General features: G+C 43.1%; 1 protein-coding gene across 1 annotated transcript; it reads left to right on the forward strand.

Annotated features, from left to right (window-relative positions):
* The first annotated feature begins 459 nt into the window (after positions 1 to 459).
* On the forward strand, positions 460 to 17170 carry AP1S3 (adaptor related protein complex 1 subunit sigma 3). Its single transcript, XM_041414429.1, has 5 exons — positions 460 to 517; positions 13631 to 13809; positions 14988 to 15096; positions 16054 to 16191; positions 16688 to 17170. The coding sequence occupies exons 1-5, from the start codon at positions 515 to 517 to the stop codon at positions 16721 to 16723; spliced, it is 465 nt and encodes a 154-aa protein (XP_041270363.1). The 5' UTR covers positions 460 to 514; the 3' UTR covers positions 16724 to 17170.
* Positions 17171 to 22458: the final 5288 nt, after the last annotated feature.

The raw sequence follows: 22458 nt of genomic DNA on the forward strand, positions 1-22458 counted from the left end.
GAACTGCAGGCATTTAAACTATCACAGTTCCATTTTGATGGAGATGGGCAGCAGAGCAATCATGCCTGTAGATCTACCGTGTCTTTAGGGCATGAATGCTTGACGGGGGAGTAGCTCGAGCCAGTGGATGGCATGAACTGTGTTTTACTGATGTCGGGAATGCCGAGGTGACCAAGGCGCCCTTTGAGCGGCTCACGCTCGCACAGGGCAGCAGGTGCGGTCACCCCGTGCGGGCGGGGGCCCGGCACACGCGGCCTGCCAGCACCTTCGCTGCCGGGCTGTCGCTCGGTGGAGCCCTGCCCCTGCCCCTGTCCCTGTCCCGGCCCAGCCCGGCGGTGCGGTCCCTGGAGCCCGGCCGTGCCCCGCGGCGCTGCCCGGAGCGGCGGGAGGAGCGCCGGGAGTTCCCTTTCGGGGCATTGTGGGAAGGCGATGCGGCCCGGCCTCACCTGAGCGGGGCGGGCGGGACGGAGGCGGCCGGGCCGGGCTGGGCCGGCTCCCAGCCAGCCGCCGCACCATGGTGAGTGAGCGGGGCCGAGCGGGGCCGGGCCGGGCAGGAGCAGCCGCCCGGGCCCCGCCGGAGCCGCCGAGCCCCTCGACGGGCGCGTTGTCAGGGCGCGGAGCGAGGCCGGGCGGAGCGGGGCTGCCCCTCGGCACCGGCACGCTGAAAGCCACATTCCCAGGCGGGCTCGAGCGAAGTTTGCACCTGTTCGGGAGAAACGAAAGTTCTCTTCTTTTTCACTTTGTTTTCCGACCCTCGGGTCACACCGAGAGCCTTTCTCAGACAATGAAGAAAACAGGGCTGTTGCAGAGAGGCTTTATAAAGTCTTCCTGTAACTCGAGGAGCTGAGGTGCAGGTCGGCTCCAATGCCTGGAGACGGATCGAGTGAGGTTTCGTATGGATCTGTCTCTCTTTAGGTGACCGGGGGCACAGCGGCTCAGTGTTGGGCGGTGGGTTTTCTTGTGACGGGATCATTGGGAAGAGCTTTTCCCCAGGTGTATTCCCTGTTGTCAGGTAAGTGGAGGGCTCGCACTGCAGTATTACCTCCAGCCCGGGTGCCTGCACCACTGCCACGTCTGATGGGGCTTGGTGGGATTTGGCTGCACCTTTCCATCAGCTGGAGCGTAAGGGTCTGGTTCTGAACCTTCTGTCGGTCACCAGTGTCACTGTGCGAGCCGGCTCCAGGGCTGGCAGGGGCGTGTTTGAGCTTGGAAGGGGCAGCAGCCCTTCGGGTTAAAGGGCTGACGGGCAGGATCCGGGAAGGGAGACCCTTCGCCTCTCCAGTGCTGTGCTTGCTTGTGCTGAGATACGAAAAGATCGCTCTGGATGCTCTCTTTTGTAAAGAATGATGGCCAGCATCCAGACAACAATAGCTGGATTTTCCCCAGGGGGTTCTGCAGGCTCCCTAGTAGTGAGATGGTCAGTGATGCCTCTTAATAGAGAAACCATCTCACTGCTTGATAACTCAGGCTTGAGGCAGGTTCTACGGGCATGCCCCGAGCTGCTTGCACAATTTGCCCATTGTGTGCACCTGTAATACCAGTTACTGGCAGTGCAGCTGAACAGAAGCCTCTCAGCTCCTTCAGTGGAGGCCAAGTGCTGTTGTTTGTCTCTATCCTCAAAGGCAGCGCTATGTTGTTTCTCTTCAGTGGTTTAGCCAGAATGCTAAATATGTGTTAGTCTCCTGTATTTAGAAAGGTGTACCTGTCATTATATTTGCAAATAGGATATGCACTGTAATGAGTTTACAGACGGCAGTGCAGTCTCCACGCCTTAAGTCCCAGTAGAGATGTAACTTTTCTGGTTACACCCCAAGACAGCCCTACATACCCAGTTCCCTCTGGTAAAGCTTATGTAAACAACTGGAGTTCCTATTTTGCCCTTGAAGGTCAGTAAATATGGGAGCTGATTTCAGGGAATCTGATCTCAGAACTCTCCTTGGTGCGGGTACTTCACAAATGCCAGTTTTCAAAGCACTCACAGTAGTCCCAGGGGAGCACTGCTTTTACAGTAGTGCTGCTCTTGACGATCTGGAGTCTGGCTGCTGTACTGATGGTTAGAATTTTACAAGGTGAGTGTGCATTCTTACAAGTAATTTTATTTTTCCTTTTTTTGAGACCATAGTGCAAACACTTGCTGGTGTTCCTGCATTATATTAGTGCTGTCAGCCTTGCCCTGTTTGTCAGCTTTAAATTTCTCTGTCATCTAGTCTCTGGAAAGGGGTGGTTGACACTCAGTTATAAGTCAAGAAGAAAGGGTTTGCTGGGTTACAAACCAAGAGTAAGCCTTATCCAGGCTCGCGAGTGATGAACTTTCCACACGAGTGATGAACTTTCCGTAGACTGGTTCCTCCGTTTTGAAATTTTGGAATGAGTTGTGCTTGCCACAACTGTGTTTTGAGGTGGAATTAAAGGTGCTTGTGCAGACGGTACCATGTCTTAGCAAGAGTGTTGTGCCAATTGTTTGCTCTCTTGCAGATTTCCGTGTAAGTTTCAGGGAAGAGTCTGTTTAGCAAAGCTGACTTCATATCCAGCTGAGAAACACAGCTTTTATGCCCTGCTCATGCTTTGTGACATGTTTTTTTTTTTTTAAATTACTTTTTAGGAAGACTAAATTCTGCTTCCTCTCATATGTGGGTGCAGCAGAGATACATGTCATGAAGGATTGCTGTCTCAACAAAGTCAGAGAGTGGGGAGAGGGCACGGAGGAGAAAAAGATAAATCTCCCCAAGGACATGTGTTGCTGTTAGTCTCTTGTGCCTGTAAGTGTTGCAACAGCTCGATCCTGCTGCTGCCTCAGTGTTATCAGGATTACTTTTGTGAATAAATACAGGGCTCTGCTTGCGTAGCTCTGCATGCAGAATTGGTGCCTGTATAGTAAAGGGTCTGATTCCCTCCTACCTGTGCTACTACAGGGACAAATCAGTACTTGTGGGCATGATCTGAAACCCTGGAGAAAGATCAAAAGAATCCCATTGAGCACAGTTGCTCTAAAAATGTACTTGGCCTGAATAGAAAAGGAGTTGGCAAGCACTGTTTCCACTTAGCAAGACATTTGATAACCAGTCACTGATCTAGAAGCTGGGGTGGAAATATCAGTTGCTGTGACTGCAGCTGCTGACACCTCCCTAGTGTTTGGCAATGAACTCTCAGCTCTTCTGAATATCGATCTCATCAACACTCTCAATGCCCTTAATTGTGAAAATGGATGTAGATCTGCAAAAGACGTTTTCAGTGCTGCACAGAACTTACTATTTACAGTTCTAAGAATGACTGCTTATTTTCCACTCATGATACACCTGTGTATTGGCCTCACGAGGACAAAGAACTTTGCCTCTAGGCATTTACCTCTGAAAGACAAGGAGGGCAACAGATTAGAACAGATGAGAGAAAATGACAAATAAATTAGTGTGTTGTTGAAGGCAGCAGTTCTTATGCTGGATGACCAAAAAAAAGTTCATGTGGTATTTCTTTGTTAATTTGTCTTGTAGTGAAATTTTACTGTGGTAGTACCTAATGGCAATGGAATGGCATCCTGTTTAGAAGATCCTGGGTTTGTAGACTTTCTCCTTGCAAAGAGGTGACTGCAGAGGAAGTGATAGAAACACATGAAATTATGAATACTAGAAATATTGGTTGCTATACAAATAATCAGGGTACATCCTGTGCAATTTTTAGGCACTAAATGTATAAAAAATAAATGGGAATACTTTTTCACACAGTGTAGATGACTGTTTTCAATCCACTGCTGAGTGTGCTGTGGATGTCCCAGTAGTTAGGCAGTTCATAGAGGGTGGGGCCACACGTGGGTTGTTGGCATGCAGTTTCTGTCCCATAATTCTTAAACCTGTGATTCCTGGTCTAGGGACTACCAGATGATTTTACACATGCCCTGTTCCTTATGCTTGTGCCCTTCTGGAAGCTGCTTAGGTCAGAGTAAAGCTCAGGGACTGATCTGTAATCTGGCATTCTGTTATACCCTGTCGTTCAGTTGGACTTTAGAATAGCATTTTGTGGGATTTGTGAGGAAAAATATTTTTACAGTTCTTTGGAAGTGTGTAATCTCTGACTTGCCAATTTTGGATGTTCCTTCTCCAAGTGCCCATGACCATTACAGACTGTCACTGTTTAATACTGGAGCCCACTCAGGCCATGCAGGAATTCCCATTCATGCTTTACTGTCCCTGGATATTAAGTTTATTCCTAGAAAGCAAAATAAATGTCATGGTAGCTCATCTGCTGATTATTTTCTTAATAATCAGCAATGTAATAACTTTTGGTTTTGAAAATATATATATTTTTTGCGCAGAAATAAGGAAACTGCAGGCATGTCAGAGCCAGGAGTTATTAGGATGTGGAATGCCTAGAGGGCTTTAGAGAAAGCCATGGCATTTAGGGTGGGCAAATGCAGGAAGAAGGCTGGAGGGATAATGGGCAGCTGGGTCTGTCATAAGGCAAGAAAATGACAGGTTTTGCTGCTTTTCCATGTTAGTTACTTCAAAATCCCATGCTTATAAATGATCCCATGGACCTTCTGAAGCCATCAGTTACCTGTAAGAGCTGCAAAAGGACAATGTGATGAAAGTACTGAGGAAACTGGTGAGTCAGGGAGGGCAGACAAAGCTGCCCCTCCTTCAAGTACCTGCAAGATTTATGCTTTGGCATCCACATCAGGCATTTCTGTGAGGCAGTCATGGTCTTGCTAGTGATGCTTAAATTAATACTGCTCATGTGAAAAGGATTCTGTCTGTAGCACATGTGCCCAGATACTGATTTCCATCCCTGCCCTTTCATTTCCTGCTGTCCTATTCCTGCAGGCTGTCATCTGCATTTTCTTGGCTGCATTGGCTCTGTGCTTTCTTGAGTGGCCACCCCTGGGCCTCTGCATTTCTGCAGATGTTGCAATGTAGAGAGGGAGTTGCAAGATCCAGTCCTGCAAGCATGGCACTTCATTTGGGAGCAGGAATACATCCTACCCCCATGCAGAGGCATTGGGGTAGGATGGGAAGGTGCAATTTACATTTGTGTGTTTGAAGGCAAGCTTGGCGTGCCTTTCTGGCCAGACGTGCCTGTCTGGCCTGGAATGTCCTGATGTGTGTTTCTCAGTATTACAGACATAACCCCAGGTACTCCATTCACCAGTCTTTTTTTCTTCTCTAGCTTGCTGAGTTTGTGTAGGATGTCCATCTGCTCTCCTCTGTTATGGGGGGCGTTAAAGTCCCTCTTCATTAACCAGGAAATGCCTGTTGTTGCCTTGCTGCTTGCCTTTGGAGCTTGGGGATAGTTTTGCGCAGACACTCAAGCAGTTCTCAGTGGCTTGTTAACCAGCACAGGAGCTCTGTGGTCACCACCCTCTGCTTAGCCCCCTGGGGTAAGTGATGGGCACAGACTACAAAGGGATGAGAAACAGACTCACTGTTGTTTGAGTAAAATGCAGAAATGTACCATGTTGTGCCTTTGTCGTGCAAGGCTGGAAGGAGGGCAGGTGAAGTGTTGGGTGAGTGCCTGTGTGCTGTGAGCTCTAGAGAAGCTGGGAAGTGCTGCATGAAACACAACAGCCTCTGGGCTCAGGGGATGGGATGGGAGAGGCAGTAGTACCTCAGGCATTCCCTTTCTTTGAAGTCTCATGACAGAACTTGGAATTTGTGATCATTTCTCATTCTACGGCTAAATATTGGGCCAACATGTAAAGCATTTTGGAGGATTCTCTGCTCTGGCCTTTCCTTCTGTGAACAGTGGTTGCTTCTTTTATGTTTATGCTTAGGTTAAATCCATGTTGGTTCTTTACCTTAATGAAACAAATGCCATTTTAAAAGGGAAAATTGAGAATTTCTCAATTGAAAATGCCTAAGTTAAGTGCTTCAGTGTTTCCAAAAGATTATTCTGTGCTCTTTCAGAGTTATAAACATGATCTGAACTCAAATGTATCTTTAGTCCTTTTGGAGCTCAGGTTTTCTGTGAGCATCTTTGTTGGGAGCTGGAGGAACGGGTGTGAGGCTGCTGCCAGTCTGCACTGTTCCTGCTCCACCACACCTGGGAATCACCAGGCTGGAGCAGTGTCTGTCAGCTGCCTGAGGAGCCAGGTTAGCTGTCACCATCTGGGTGTGCCTGCCCTGTCCCAGAGCAAAGGTTTTTAACTTTGCTTCTAGAGAGGTCAGAGGCAAGGGAAGGGCACTGCAGTGCCTTCATGTAGCAGGGCTTTGCAAATAACTGATAAGGCAAAGTGGAAATGAAACTAAAAGGGCTGCACCTTTTGCTGGAATCCACTGGGTGAAATTTTAGCTCTGTTTCTTCACTTGGAGTTCAAGGAACAGGTTGGAAAAATAGCTTCTTGTGCCTATAAATTGCACTGGGGTTGTAGTGAATTAGAGGTGGCTCTCGGCAGCTTGTTCAGCCTCTCCCCTGGTCCCTTCCTCCTTGTAGTAGCCTAATGAAGGGGTCCTCTGCCTCCCAAAAACATGTAAGCAAATAAAAACACCTCTAAGAGCCCAGCCTAGGAGGCAGAAGGGATGTGATTACCTAGTTAATAATTGTTTCAAATCTCTTCACACTGCTGCTTTCTGTGGGCTCGGCCAGCTTCATCCCTGCGGTGTCTTCAGAGTGGTGGCACTGATGGGACAGTGGTGTGGCTGATTCCCTGGCCTGCTCTCCTGTGCCAGACCCTGAGGCAAACTCCGGTCTGGGTCTCTGCTTGCTTATTACCTGAAAACTGGAGTAATTCCACTTGCAGGAATAAACATTTAAGAAAATTGAGAGTAATTATCCTCTATAAAAACTAGATGCTGTTGCCTGCATCCACCCTTTTGGAGCTGTTTTGGAAAGCTGTCCTGCCTCTGCTCTCCAGAGCAGTGCAGGAAATCCGTGCTGTTGGTGGCACAGCCCAGCCTGTGAGGAGGAGGCACAGGCATGCCTGTGCTGTAGGAGGACACTGGGCAGGAATGCCACCAGTCCATGCCTGTGCTGTAGGAGGACACTCGTGAAGGAATGCCACCAGTTGATGAGGGATGAGCCAAGGTGGGGAGGACTCTGCCTGCTGGATGTAGAGATAAGCTGGAGCAGAGCTAGAGGGAGCTTGGGCACTTAGAAAGCTCCTTGAGCTTCGTTTTCTGGTCCTTCGTTAGGGATCAGGAGGGAGCAGCTTGAGCTCAGCTATACTGTTTTGATTATAGTTTTATTTAACTCAAGTGAGGCTATCAAGAAGATTGTTGCTGTCTGGATCGATACCATATGTTATAAATATCCTTAAAATGCTGGTGTGCTGGTCCATTTAAAGTCTTCAGTAATAAGATAAGGGTGACTGCTGCATCATGAAAAGCATAAAATCAATGTGTAACTATGGTCACGTGTGCTTGTAATGATCTGGCACAGCTTTTATTGCATGGACTTTGGATGTATTGTTCAGGGGAAATTGCTCAGAAATGTTCCTAATGGAGATTAAGTGAGGAAGAATCCTGTGCCAGGTAGGCAGCAATACACTGCTTCAGGATTTCTGTGTTGCTGGATTTGTGCATATTTTCTTTTTTCTTATTTGCTTACATCATGCAGACTAAGTCTGTGTTTGAAATTTTAAAGCTGTGATCCAACAGTATTTAACAAACCTCTGTCAGCTCCTCTGCGTGCTGCTGTGAATGTTTTAGTGACAGAGCAAACAAGTAAGGAAATTAATATTTTTAATAAAGCAGTCTGTTTTGAATTTTACATATTTGTTTTAGAAGTGTCTGAAACCCCAGAGTGTGTATTAAAGGTCAGTAGCCAGATGGGATTTCATATTACAGCAGAATACCAAAATACCTGTACTCCAGTGTGTTGGTATTCTGTCTTGTCCTGATGTGGGTAGATTGTTAATAGGTCAGTAAGTCAGTTCAGTGTGTGTTTCTCATTCCACCCTAAACACCTGGCATTCCAAACCAACTGTATGTTCACTTTTTTTTTTTTTTAAATTTCAGTATTTACTTCCCCCCCTCCAAAACAAAACAAAAAAACCATCACTAAACAAAGCAGAAACTAAAAGGAATATTTTATTCTTGAAATGTTTTGGAGATTAAAAAAAAGAAAAAAAGTTAATGACTTGTGAATGTTCACATTTTTTTAAAAGAGAAAATTTAATGAAAATAAGTTTTGTTCATTTTCAGTTGTGATGTAAAAGTAAATACTGATAAAAACATCTGGACAGTTGTCTGTGTTGGGAAATAGGTTCTTTCATATCAGATGAAAGAATGAAAAATAGTAAAAGAGAAGCAGAATATGAGCTCTGTTAGACTAGAACAGTGGCAGTAGCTCAAGCAGACTTCAGGGGAATCAGAATAAGTTAAAAAAGAACTTTCACATCGCAAGTCACTTCCTCTCCACCAGGTACAGCCAGTCAGGCTGGTTTTCCCTGGGCTTCTGCTGGCAGCTAAATTCTGGGTTTTCATCCCACTTCCCATTTATGTGGTCTGGGAGTTTTCATTGATTAGCATGTCTTGTATGGTCTGTTGCCGTACAGAAAGTTTTTAAGGAAAGCTGAAAGTTTCCTCACTTTTCCAAGGTCTCTGTTTAAGGATAGCAATTCCTAATTTGCAGATTTCACTTACATGTGAATTTCAGGTGTCTGTTTCATAAAGGTGGCTTTGATTTTGGAGGCCTCTTAATCGAATTTGAAAAGCTTACAGCTGAAGCAGAGTGGAAGCCCAGAGCTTTTGAAGTGACAGAGCTGCCTCACCAAGCAAATCCTTGCCCAACCAGACACCCAGACAGGAAAGAGGATTCTTGTCCTTTTTTTGCAGTCTTCTTCTTCTGCCTCCCCTCCCCTGAGGCTGCTTGATGAGTTCCCATGTCTATCCTCCTCTCCTCCCCCAGGGACATGGAGAAGCCAGATGCCACAGAACAGGTTTGGAACCAGTCAGCAAGTGTTGGGCAGGTTGAATTACAGGAAGAGGAGAAGCAGTTCTAGTGCACATTCTTCTTTCTCACAGTGTGATGAATTAGAGCCTCTTGCACACCCCATGGAGATCACGTTGCAGGAAGAAATGGGGCATCTTTTACATGTCTGTGCTATTAAACAGTGAACTGGAGAAATTACTGTAGGAAAGGAAAGCTAGGAGAGCCCCTTTCCCATGTATTCAGTTTTGTCTGCTACCCCTGCTGGTGGTTTGCTGTGTATGTTATGAAATGCAGCCCTTTAGACAGTTGTACTAATTATTTCAGATTAGGTTAAATTTTAAACCCTCTGTAAAGGCAAAAATGATCCAAGTTTGAGCCTACTGAGCCAGTTGTAATGTGTTTGATAAGTCTGAAGTGTGTAATGGCCTAACAGTGGGAAAGGCTGCTCCAGAAGGGACCTGCAGTCCTGGCAGGGAGCAGTCCAGAAGACAAGCTTGGGTGAGCTGCTTATCAGATTATCATAGCCCATTAGTTAAAGGAGGGAAAGGTCTCCCAAGGAAGGTTGAAAGAAATCACAGTGTGTGTTAGTTTCATTTGTCTCTCTTGTATTTGTTGTTCATGAATATGCAAACTTTCTGTATTTTGCTATTTGGATGTCTATTCTGTTTATTGGTAAATTATTTAATGTCAAAGTCTAGCATTTGATTTACTTTTTGTAGCCTTGAAACTAAGGGTGTTGGTTTTTATCCTAGTACAGTTGTGTAAGTCTTGATAGAACAGAGGGCCATAACTTTCCAGTCTGTTAAGTGACTTACTGCTGCAATTTATTCATAGATGAGAAGGGGGTAGAGTTCCATGGTTTAAATGTTTGATATAAAAAAAATACCCCAATAAACTATTTTTCCAATAGCCTAGAAATAAAAAATGCAGTCATTTGGATTACTTGCTGACGTTTATGGAGATCATTTTGCACAGTGCTGTGGGTGGTTGGGTCTGATTCAGTAAAATAAGCTAATGAAATTAGTCTCAGCTCCCAGACCAAAGCTTGTCTCCACAGACTCCACATGTGAAGGAAGCCAGTGCTCTCTTAGGAACTGTACTCTTTATAACAACCCACTCAGTCTTGGACCTAAAAATTCCCTCTGGCATCAGCCCTGGGTCTGGTGATTGTTAGTCACAGCCAGCATGCCCTGGGATGGTAAGAAAGGGAACCAAGCACCCTGCTTTCTAAGGTGTTCTGCTTCTAGCAAGTCATTTACCTTTGTTTTCCACTGGAATTAGAACTTTTAAAGATGAGTAAAGCATTGCAGGATCATCTACTCCTCTTTGCAGTTTGGCTGCTGAAAACAAACGAAAAATTTCTTAATCAATATCTGTCTTGTCATCAGCACTACAGGAAAGCAAATATGTTTTCACAGTCAAGGAGCAAGGAACAGATGAGCTGCTAGATTTGTGTTTGTGCAGTACTTCAATATTATTAGGTTTATTGATGCATCAGAGTCTTTCCAGTGGGATGTAATGAACTGAGCAATGAGAGTGAGGAATGTGTTGTGTCGTGGCAACATGACACAGCAGTGGGGTTGGGCAGAGCAAAGCTGAACTGAATGGAACAGCACTGGACATTGAAATTGAAAGTGCTGAAAGCCATTTAACCTTTTAAGACTGTATTATTTACTTCCTACAGAGTTCCCCAAATTGAAGTGGTGTCAGAAATTAGGAAAAGGAAGAAGAACCAAAAGAGAAGAAACCCCACACACTATATTTTTGCTTCTAAGTACCTGCAGCTTTCTAATAAGTTGTTTTGTTACAGTAACTCTTAGGTGGCCAGTGATATGTACCTAGGCTTGAGGGTGCACTATTTTGCTGCAGACTATAAAATTTAGAATTGTGCTACAGTAAAGGCTCTATTTTCTAGCTGCATATATTACTGTAATAATAAAATTGCCATGTGAGGTACACAGTTATAGTCTGCATATAAAACAGGAGACCCAAACAGTGAGATTTTTGGAGCTTGTATATGAACATTTATGCATTTTAAGAGCATTAATGGATATTTTCTGATTGCAAAGAACATTGCCTCAGCTCTTAAAAGTGGTGGTGAGACATCACCTGCATGTGTAGAAGAAACAGTGGAGTTCTCAAAGCAGTTTTAATTGGAGAGCAGCTCACTTTCCCATGGGTGAAGCATAACATCCTGCAGTTAACTAATTGGCAGAAAGTGGTGGTAATAGTCACAGTGATTCCCTGGTTTGTTGGTATTTAACCTTTTAGAGGCATAAGGTTGCAGTTCTGCAGATATATGTGTGTATTACATGCAGGCACTCCAGTTTAAGGTCTCTTGGGTCCAACAGCTGACCCTAAACCAGAATACCTTTTAATTTTCTTTTCCTATTGAAACACTTCAGGCAAAGGATGCCACAAAGCTCACAGTCTTATGCTGAACATGCTGTCAGCTTTTGATAGAGATTCATTGACTCATTCCCTGCATTTTCAGTCAAATCTGATCATCCTCTCCTATCTGATGATTCACCATATAGGAATTTGTTTATCAGATAGCTGCTACCTCTACCCAATGGCTTATAGATGGACTTCTGCTGACCTGCTGTTCTTATCTGTGGAACTTATGCTCTGTTTTCAAAACACCCTCATCTTTACAAGGGCTTTGGAGTTAATGTGCTGTGCAGCAGGCAAAATAGCCTTTCATTCAGCCAGCTCCTCTCAGTGGCAAGTGTGTGGACAGTGAGTGCTGTCCCTGCATCACCTGGGAAGGGGTAACCCTGGCAGCTGGAAGATTCCCATGTTAAAACCCAGCTGGTAATATGAACAGAGAAAGGCAGAACCATGGTGCTTTGCTCTTCTTCACTGTAATCAGACCATGTGTCCTGCCAGCAGCATACTTGTTTTTATTTAGCAAGCTTGTCTGGAGAGTATTATAGGACTCAACAGAATGCAGCTACAAAATCCTTGTAATTTTATCAAGCATATTAGACTAACAATGGCAAGAGCCTTATATCCAGCAGTAAATCCTGCCAAAGACACACATGACTAAAACTTCCTCCTTTCCCTAAAATGATCCCACATTTGAAGTCTTTCTCAGTAAAATCAGAACTCTTATCTCCAGATTACTCAACAACTATGCAACTCAATAGTTAGAGAATGGTTCTGAATTATGAATGAAGGCTTTGTTTAAAATCCAGTAGCTTTCCCTTTTTTTTTCTTTTGTGTAGAAACTTTTCTGGCTTCTCTGCTCAGACTTTGCCAGATGTGGAATGATTGTATCTTCACAGAAATCTGCATTGTAATCTTGATAGTGATTGTAAACATTAACTTTGTAATCCTCACTTGGAAATGTGATGAAGTATAGGTACAGCAATAAACTGGAACGGGAAGCAAGGAGCAGAAGGGATAGGGCAGAGATTGGAAAACCTCTAGGGAAGGATAAGGTTAGGCTAATGGTAAGAGACCTGCTGGATCAAGGCTTTGCAAGGATTGGGAGCAAGTGAGGAAAGTGAGGGTCCTGTGCTTCTCCCTGGTCCCCCCAGGATGAGGGGAAGCCACCAGTCCCTGTATGGACAGCTGGCAGTGTACCTGTCACACACGTGGATGTAGCTACAGCTGCCCTTCCTGCAGACCCCTGGCCCTGCTGTTGGTTCTGGTGAGAGCAGCACTCAGGATGCCTGGCAAGAGCAGGGCAGTTCAGATGTCTTCAGCCATTAAACACATCTCTGTCTCATCCACACCCCCCAGATGGGTTTGTAGGTTGTTTGTTTTTTTTTTTTTCCATTTAGCAGCAGATGTCCTGTTGTGCTCAAAATTGATGTCCTGCATTCTTAAAGCCATTTTCCTGCTCTGGGTGAATGGGATACTGTACTGCTAATATACACTATGGTCAGGTATTTTAACCTGCTAATAGTACTGTTTATATAAGTGTGAATTGATAGTTTTCTCCCAAAGCCCCACTGGCATTTCAAAGCTGGCTCTTGTGTATTTCAGTAATACTGTTTATGCTAAGCATAAAACAATCATAGATCAAACTTTGTAAAGTTACGACTAGCTTTAAAGTGGAAATTTTTGAACAGTATAGATACTGTCCTTTATTTAATACAGTATCACTCACTGAGGTCTGTCCTTCACCATTGCAGTTGTCTGAGCTTTGTAATATCCTGATTTCTTCAGTGAAACCAGTCAAGCTTCCTTTGCAAAGTAGGTTTCTTTTGCCCCTTACTGCCTCTTCTAGGAACCTGCTGTTTTGTGATCTGAAATAGTGCAATATCAGAGTTGTTAGTGATCATGGTTATTGTCTCAGTCTTCATATTTCTAGCCTTCTGCCACACTGATCCTGATTGCCCTACTCCTGTTGTGGATGTCTTTATTCCCTTCACTGAGGTATCTGATTTTGCTGGAGGAGGGAGTGGTGCCCTCTTCTCGCCACTGCAAAGTGGTGAGGCTCCTCCTGTTCCCCAGGGCAGGGGCAGAAAAGGAAGCAAAGCTGCTGTTTGCACAAGGTAAGGAGGATGGGTAGGAGAGGATGTAAAGGGTTTACCTAGGGAAGATGTGCCACAGGGAGGGGAGAGCTGCCTGGGAAAGAAACAGGAGAGAGGAGAGATCTTTTCCCATGCTGAGCCTCCCCCAGACCTCACTGACACCGTGTCCAGCCATCCTGCCAGGGTTGGAGGTGTGTGGCCAGGACTCGGATTTCTGGTGCCAGGCAGAGGAATGCTCTTCCCTGGCCATGGCCCTGGTGTTAACCATGTTGCTTTGTTTACTCTAGATACACTTTATACTGCTGTTCAGTCGGCAGGGGAAGTTAAGGCTTCAGAAATGGTACACGACGCTACCAGATAAAGAGAAGAAAAAGATCATTCGAGAAATTATTCAGATTATTTTGTCTCGCAATCAAAAAACAAGTAGTTTTGTTGACTGGAAAGACCTCAAGCTTGTTTACAAAAGGTGTGAGTAATTTTGTAAGAACATATAATGACTATTCATATGAATAACACATGCTAGAAGAGGAAAAAGAAAGGCTCACGTAAGGAAAAGCAGCAAACAACACTTGTAGCACTGGGCTGAGTTAGGAGCCTGCCACTGGCAATCTGGGTATAACAAGGCAGTGTCCCTGGACAAACCAGCAGGGTAATTGTGGGGTGCAAAATACTTGCACAGTCTGTCAAATGAGAAAAACAGGAGTAACCTAATAGGTATTGGTATTATAGAAGGCATTAGACCTCACTGCCCCTTCAAATTCCCCAGGGTAGCCTGGCTGAGATGCATGTGCTGGGTTTTACCAGCTGTAGAGATTGGAGGAACTGTTCCAAGGCACTTTCATAATTCTGTCAAATGTTGGTTTTGAAATTTGTTGCTCTGGAAAGTGTTCATTCCCATTTTCTCTTCCAAAGAAATCACTGGTCCCCACTCACACAACACCTAATGTTAACTGCCTATTTGTTCTCCTAAAGTTGTAGCAAACAAATGTAGCCTTAATGTGTAGTACGCTGGGTAAATTAACCATCTCCCATTTAGCAAAAACTGAGTTCCATGCTGTGATGGGAGGGATATAGACCTCTGATCAGAAGCTGTGACAAGTTGGCCTCCAGCCACAGCATCAGCAAGCTGAATAGATCTTGGGTTGGTTTAAACATAAAATTTTGGTGCAAGTTAGTTATGAAGCTTCTTTGGTCTAAGCAGCTTCATGCATTCTGGCCCTCTGTAAGACACTGTCATTTGACAGCCAGCAGGCTTGCTGAGATGCAGCTTCTTTCACCTTTGCCTTATTTTTATTTTTTTAATTAAAAGTAGTAGCTTCTCCTGCTAATTAACCTCACTTACTGTAGTGCTATTGCAGCAGGAGGAGGAGACCTGAAGGAACTGCTTACTACTGATTTATTGCCTGTTTCAGTGTTACAGGTGTCTCACGTTACCAAGGGTGGAGTTGGTTCTTCTAGCTAAAATAATAATTTGTTTAAATCATCTGATCTTCAAAAGTGTTCTCTGGGACCTCTAAGAGTGAAAGAAGATGTTTATTTTAGAGACTAGATGAGAATTAACTGTCATATGAATGACCTGTAAGAGGTGAGCAGAGCACTGAGGTCCCAGCTGTTCACTGCCATGTTTCTCCTGTGTTTCCCCAGGTATGCTAGTTTGTATTTCTGCTGTGCAATAGAAGACCAGGATAACGAGCTGCTGACACTAGAGGTCGTTCATCGATATGTGGAGCTCCTGGATAGATACTTTGGAAACGTAGGTTTCACTTTCTCCCATGAACTCATTCCTGTCTGTCTGATAAACAAAATTATGTGGAGCTGATCTGCTTTGTGTTCCATCTGCTGCACTTGCCCTGCAGAAGCTTGTCAATCCAGAATGAAATTAATTATTAGAGTATTTTATAAAACAGTGCTGAAATGGTCATAAGATTGTTTTTCCATCCTTTGTCCACTTGTCCAGAATTAATCTTGATGCGTTGTATGTCTGTCTTGGTATAGAATTTAAAGGAAAAACTTCAGGAAGAAACTCAAAACAGGTTTGTTTTTGATTTGCTTTGTTTGTTTTGTTTGATTTATTTGTTTTAATTCTCTCTCCTGACATTTGCAGATATACTGGTTTTGTTTGTCTCATAATACTGTGTAACAATTAAGGACATAGAGGCAAAAGATAAAATCAGTGTGTTTTTAAAGAAAAGACTTAGAGAAAGTCCAAGTAAGAAAAGACTTTCAATAAGTCTTTAGAGACTCTTTTCCCTGAATGTTTTTGAAATGATCCTGCCTACCTTAATTCATACCTTAGTTAAATCAGTGTGCCATGACCTGTCTTTACTGCTTCAAAACTAAAAAGCAGTTGGTGGCTGTTGCTGGGCAGGGAATTGTCTTGCTCTGTGAAACTGAACCTAGGTAACCCATACTCCAAGGGCTGTGTAGGACCTGTGATGAGGTTAGTGGGCCAGGAAGTCAGCTTGGATCTCTGACAGCCAGCATGAACTTAATAATAAGTGGAGTATCTTTGCTCTAAGTCTCTATGTGTGGAGAGAACGTGTGCAGAAGCTTCAATATTACATAACATGCAGTTTGTTTCTTCGCCCTGCTACCTGCACAGGGGTGCTTATGCTGAGGATATTTGGTCATCACAACAGCTTTTGGCCTAGTAGTGCTTAGAATACTGTAAGAGTGGTTTAAATGTGGTTGTGGCCTCTTGTTCTGGCAGGTGTGCGAGCTGGATATTATCTTCAATTTTGAAAAAGCTTATTTTATTCTTGATGAGTTTATAATTGGTGGAGAAGTACAAGAGACTTCAAAGAAGACTGCAGTGAAAGCCATAGAAGACTCTGACATGTTGCAGGAGGTAAGGCAGAGGAGGACAAAAGGTGAACACCTCATCTTCCTAATCTTCCTTGTTTGACAGGAGATGAAAACACAGCTAAGCGCTTCTGGTACTTAATTATCCAAGTGTGTCTTACATTCAGTTTCAACAGGTTCAACAGTGCAGTTACATAAGCTTTCCATTCAACCCTTTTGGTATCATCGGGAGGGCCTTTATATAAAGCTGTTGCTCTCTTGCAGCTTAACTGCTAGAGTTTATTAAGATAGTTTAAGATGTATCTAAGATACTTCTTTAATATAAGAACATAATCTAAGGTTATATTTTATGTATGCATATGTATATATAAATACAGAAAAATCTCTTCTATTTCATATGTTTTTAAAGCAGAATTATTTCTGCACTTTAATCAATTTTATATAATTTCCTGCAAAACTACAGCTGTCCTCAAAGAGGATTTTCATGAATATTACTGTACCACTTCATAATGCATCAGTTGTTTCTTTGTTTTTGTTTCTAGACAGTGGAAGAATATATGAACAAGCCTGCATTTTAATGTTAAACTACCTGGAGAAAAAACTGCTGTATGCATCTCTAAAGTGCACTTCCTGAAATTCTTCCCAATGTGCCAGATACTCAGAGGAATACCAAAAACCAATAACTGAAAGGGTTTGTTTGTATAATGGTGAAGATGAAGGTCAGCTAATGTAGCAAAGGGTTTAACAATTCCGTGCTTTGCATTGCTCTGTACATGAGTTTCTCAGAGTTGTTATTGCCCCAGTCTAGTTTCTCTTCTTGTTGCTGGACTCAATTCTTGTTTTGTACCACGTCTTTTAGCTACGGGTTTTGTCATCACAAAATGCTCCTCTGACAATACTTTGAAGAGATATTTTTACTAGTTTTGTTCACTGCTGACTGTATGACTCTACTTTTGTACAAGTGTCCATTATTTTGAATGTAATGGTTATTCTGCTGTAATAATAATTTTTTTCTAAAAGCCAGATTGTTGTGTGTGGGCCCTGATTTCACAAACTTGTGTCAAGATTAACTGTTGAATTATATGAGGAAATACATGTCTCTTTGGGGTAGCTCCTTTCTTTCACTGTCTGCCTTCTCTTTTCTGCTCTAGTCTGCTAATAAGACTGCTCCAGCTGCTCCTAGAGTGCACTCCATGCCTCCTTTTAATCTGGAAGACTGTTTGAAGGTAGGCTTCTCCTAAGTTTAATGAATCCTCTTTTTGTTGCTGCATGCAGATGGCCTGTTTCTTTCTCCTCATTTTCCATATGCTTCCTAGATCCCTTGGACCTCTTCAAAGGCTCCAAACTTTGATATTGTGCTGCATGAGTGCAGGAGAAAATCTGAAGAGAAAAAAATCAGCCTCTGGAAGATAATCTTGTTTATCTTTTGGTATCCCAAACCTGTATTTCCCAGTAGAGTTTCCCAGTCTCAAATTCACGCACCTGTTGGGATGATCAGCTTTATAGTAGTTGAAGTTGCCCTGTTTTTTGAAGGTTGAGCAATTTAATCAGCTTTTTATAACTTTGCAAGCTGTGAAAAGGATAAAACAGAGGAGTCAGCTGGGCTGTGTGCCCTCCTGTGTGTTACAAACCATTGCAGCAGAATGTGTGTGGAGCCAGGTGTGCTAACTCACCTTTCAGTGCAATTTAGACTATAAACTGATTGAACTGGGTCCCTTAGAGAGATTGTCCTCCTTTAACAGAATCCAAAGCTCTGAGAAATTCTATTTATCTGAACCCATAACTCTCAGCTAGATGTTTTGTTTCTGTCCAATCATGAAATTACTCTACGCAAAAATTAGGGAAGTTATCAGACAAATATGCCACAATGATCCAAGCGTTGTTGCCTTTCCCTTCAATATGTACATTCCCCTTGATTTCTGGTGTGTACAATCAATATTTTCTTTCAGAGGTCTTTCTAATCTTTAAATGTCCTGAATGCTTATTCTGATTTTGTCACTGCTCCTTCCTTCCTCATCAGTTTGTATATTCCTACAGAAGGGACACTGGGGTTTTTTGGAGAGTGGGGGCACTTTCACACCACACAACTTTGCTGATTGTCAGCCCACTATTCTGCCTGTGCTTTCCAGCCTGTTAGTAAAACTGTGACAAACTGGTTCATAGCATCATGTTGCTCTTTTTTATAATTACTTTATCCATCTGTTTTCTCTGTATTGATGTCAAAGGAATACTTTCAGCCTGGAAAAGAGTGAAAATTGCTGAAGGGCCTTTAGTAGCTCTGAAGACATCAAATTTAATAGTAAATTAATGAAATTGTATGATTTGTATATTATTTTCTCATGGTTTGAAATGAAGTTTTTTAAAGTACAGTCTTTAATTGATTAAGAAATCATTAAGAAATCACTTCAGAATGTGCAAAGAGGCTCCTCCCGCTCTTTGCCTTTATAAGTGACTTCTACTGACTGAAATCATCAGTAGTTTGATTTTACTCTCTTTTGGAGCCATGCTGTGATTCTCTGACTCTTAAAACTGTCATGTTGGTTGAATTCTGAATTAGATCAAAATAGGAGTACCAAAAAGATTTCTTGGTACAAAAGTCTGTCTTTTCAGTCATGTTAAGAAGAGGTAGAAGGCTTCTTGCTGCATCATTTCAAGCTGAAGAGAATTCCTGATGGAAGAAAATAACGGACTGGGTAGAGGTACTTATACCAGCCATATCAGTGTAGCATGTGAAATAAGTAGCATTGCCAAACTGGTGTATCCAGTGTCAGCTTGAGAAGTGTGAAGGAATTAGTCTGGTAAGTGTGAAGGAGTTCGTCTGGTTTCCTTACCCTAGTGCAAAAATTCATTGGAATAGGTGTGCCTGTTGTGCCACCTGCCTCTGTGCTACAAAGATGAATGGAAAGCATGTTAAGTACTCTAAAAGAACTGCTGAATTATGTTCATGCTTCAGGAAACATCTACAGACTCCTGCTGCTTTTGTGTGTAGGAGAGCTGCACAAAGCAGGCAGGTGAGCCTTAGCTGATGTGGCTTTTTTGCCTGCATACTTAGAAACAGGTAGGTTTGAAACATAAAACTTGTATTTCAACTTCTTACAACCTTCAGTGAGAAAGGGATCACTCAGGTAAGTAATGTTGTAATGGAATTCAGTTCACCTCAGGTCTTTCTCCAAAGGGAGGAAGCCCAAATGAAACCCAGTTTTTGTCGGGTCACCTTTAGGTTGCTGTCAGACTGCACGTGTTCCCATCTTTGTGAACTTCATTGCCCTACAGAACCCTACACAGATTAGTGCACTGCAGTGCATAGCTCATCAGAAGATTTGTGTCTCCTGATGTCTTAGTTCCATGGTTTTTCTTGGAGCAGGAGGTAGGTGCATATGTCTTGTACATATTCACTAATCTCTGAAGCATTGCCATCTATATTTGCTGTTGATATTTCTCTTTCCAACTTGCCTGGCCATCCTAGGTAATGCTCAATATAAAGTTTCCTGAGAAACTTTATGAAATTATTAACCAAAAAACTATTATCAAGCTCCTTAAATATTCCCCATCTCATAATCTTTTGCTGTTACCTAAACTCTAACCTTGCTGACAAGCTTCCAGCACACGTCCTAGTTTGCAAAATTGCATTTACTAAAATAACCATTAATCAGAGTCATGGTGCTAGCCTAGATTCCCTTCCTTGCTCTCACCAGCTGCATGTAACAAAAAGCTGCTTGATTTTCATGTGAGCATCCCTGCCTGGAGGATTCTTTAGTGTGATCTTGTTGCTCACTTTAGTGTCATCTTGTTGCTCTCTTGTTGTCCTGGTTGGGACAGAGCTGCTTCTCTGTCGTGCAACTATTTGCATCACGAGTTGAGACACCTCTGAACACACCATGGCAGAAGAGGCAAACATTAGACTGGGATAAAAATAAGTGTAATAATGTCAGAAGTAATAGAAATGTGACAAATCATCTTGAGAGAGAGGCAAGAGCAGCAGGATCACACAGGATTCATGAATTTTTATAATTTTTGTTTCTTTTTTCATTGTGAATTTCTGAGTGTTCATTAAAAGGTGTCAGTTCTTTAAAATAATTTAAGAAAACTGACATTTAGGTTGCCTCCTATCAGCTTTTGTTTAACCAAGAACCACTGAAAGTCTCCAATGCCTTCCCCAGCTGCTCCTGCAACCCACCTGTGCTTTCAGAAACCCCAGTGGGAAAGTCAAGGTAAAGTTCAGGTGTGCTTCTGCATCTGAATTTTCCTTGGACAGAATAATGTACTTACAAAAGAGTGAATTACTCTTTTTTTCCTTTACTTCACTGTCCTTTCAATAGAGAACATATTTTTTATTCCTCTGCATTGGAGTAATGGAGCATGCGGAATGAATACATCAGGTGTTGGGCGGGGCTGGCTTATAAGGGAAGATCAGAGTGTAAGTGTGAGTGGGGCTTTCAAAGGTACCCAGAAGTGTTCAGTCCACAGTCCCCTCAAAATAACAAGGCAGTTCACAGAGAGCTGCCATCCCTGCCTGCCCGTGACGCTGTGTTGCACTGGAAGTGCGTGTGAAGGTATTTCTGTCAGCACAGCTCCTGTGAGGGGGATGTTGCTCTCCCCCTGCCTGAGATGACTAAACCCAAAGGTCTCTGTTCTGCAGCTGATCCCTATGGTGGGGTTTTCGTTACCTTTATCCAGTGTCTTTATGAGCATGGAGTCTGCATCATCCTCCTGCATCACTGGATTTCAGGTTTAGAGGGCTGGCAGAACTCTGAGCTCAGACCAGGTAACAGTGCATTCCTGCTGAATTCAGTTGTGTGCGTGTTCCTTGGCAGGATCACAGTACAAAGGAAATAGAGCTGTTGATTTAAATGTCTCTTAGCATATTTCAGGGATCTTTTTTCATGAAGGTAGCTGGGCTGGGTTACAGTATACTAGTGAAAGCTTTGTGTTTGTAGCAGAAATAACAGGCAGTGCTGCAAGAGAGTTAATGTTTGCTGTCATGGAAACCTGTTGCCTTGGAACATGATTAATAACACAGGCTAAGGGAAAGGAAGAAGCTATTCTTGAAATTAGTGTTCAGCAAACCCCCAGCAGTATACAATATTACGAATTTTAGTTATTTCAAATTCTGATGTCCAGTTCACTTAACCGTGTCTTTTAATTTACTTATTCAACACTTCTTATAACCACGTTTTTGTGCAAAGAAAGTAGTTTAATGCTAATCCTTTGGCTGACTAGAAAGAACTAGCATGTTACTTGCACTCCCAGTACACTACAAAATTTGTTCAACTTTTGTGGAAAGCACACACTGAAGACAAACCTGTGGCTGGAATGCCAGGGGACAGTAGCAGTTTGGCTGAGGATTTTTGCCTTTTGACTATAGTTGTGGGTTTCAGAGAGTTCAGGAATATGAGGTAGGGAACACTTCTGTGGACTTAGCCATTTGGAAAAGTCTGGTTACTCCTGTATATTGGTGTGGTAAGATTGCTATTCTCTAATGCTGAAAGGAAATGACAAGAGGAACATACAAAAGGTGTTTTTAAAGTTGGTGTCACCCTTCTGCCATCTCCTTTTAGAATTCCACTGAGGCTTCTTTCTTCTGGAGTCCCTGCTCCAAACCCAATTTGTATCATTACACACCAAATTCTGCCATGGGGAATAGAATGTTTTTCTCCTGCAGAGGTGAATTTGTGTATCTGTTGTAAAAACAGTGCTGAATGTAGAATAGTTTACACAGGGTGACAAATTCATTACTTGCCGCGAATTTCATCTGCCCTCTGGATGAAGATCTTGCATGAATAAATTACCAGCAGCTCTAAGTCTCCCTGCCTCGTGGAGATCCCACTTCAGGGCCCTCCTCCAAGCTCACAGTGAGGAGTCAGCCTTAGCTGGCTGAGCCAACAATGACAAGTCACAGGGGAGCATCTTCACAGAAGTTACAGGTGAAAGAATCTTTTTATTTCTCCAGAGGGCTTAAGGTGGGGTTCTAGGTGAGTATTATGCTGGATAACAGCTCTGATGGCACAATCTGACAATGTAGAAAGAAGGAAATATTCTGGGAAAATGAACAAGGAGCTGGCTGGGTTCGTAAACTGACAGCTACACTGGGGTGAAGGAGGGTTTTCTCTGGTGTCTGTTGTCAAGGACAAGGTGGTCCTTGCTTGTTCTCAGAGGGAAAACTGGCTTGGATAATGAGTTATTGCTTGGCAAAGGCTGACACAGGGTTATGTTGGCAATGACAAGAATGTTCTGCTGGCAAAAAGGTACCGCAGAGAGCAATGAAATATCATAAGTTATTTTAAAATACAGTAGTAAAACATTGATTCATTAT

The sequence above is a fragment of the Onychostruthus taczanowskii genome, unplaced genomic scaffold, assembly GCF_017590055.1.
Source record: "Onychostruthus taczanowskii isolate IOZ18803 unplaced genomic scaffold, ASM1759005v1 scaffold45, whole genome shotgun sequence".
Taxonomy (NCBI): Eukaryota; Metazoa; Chordata; class Aves; order Passeriformes; family Passeridae; genus Onychostruthus; species Onychostruthus taczanowskii.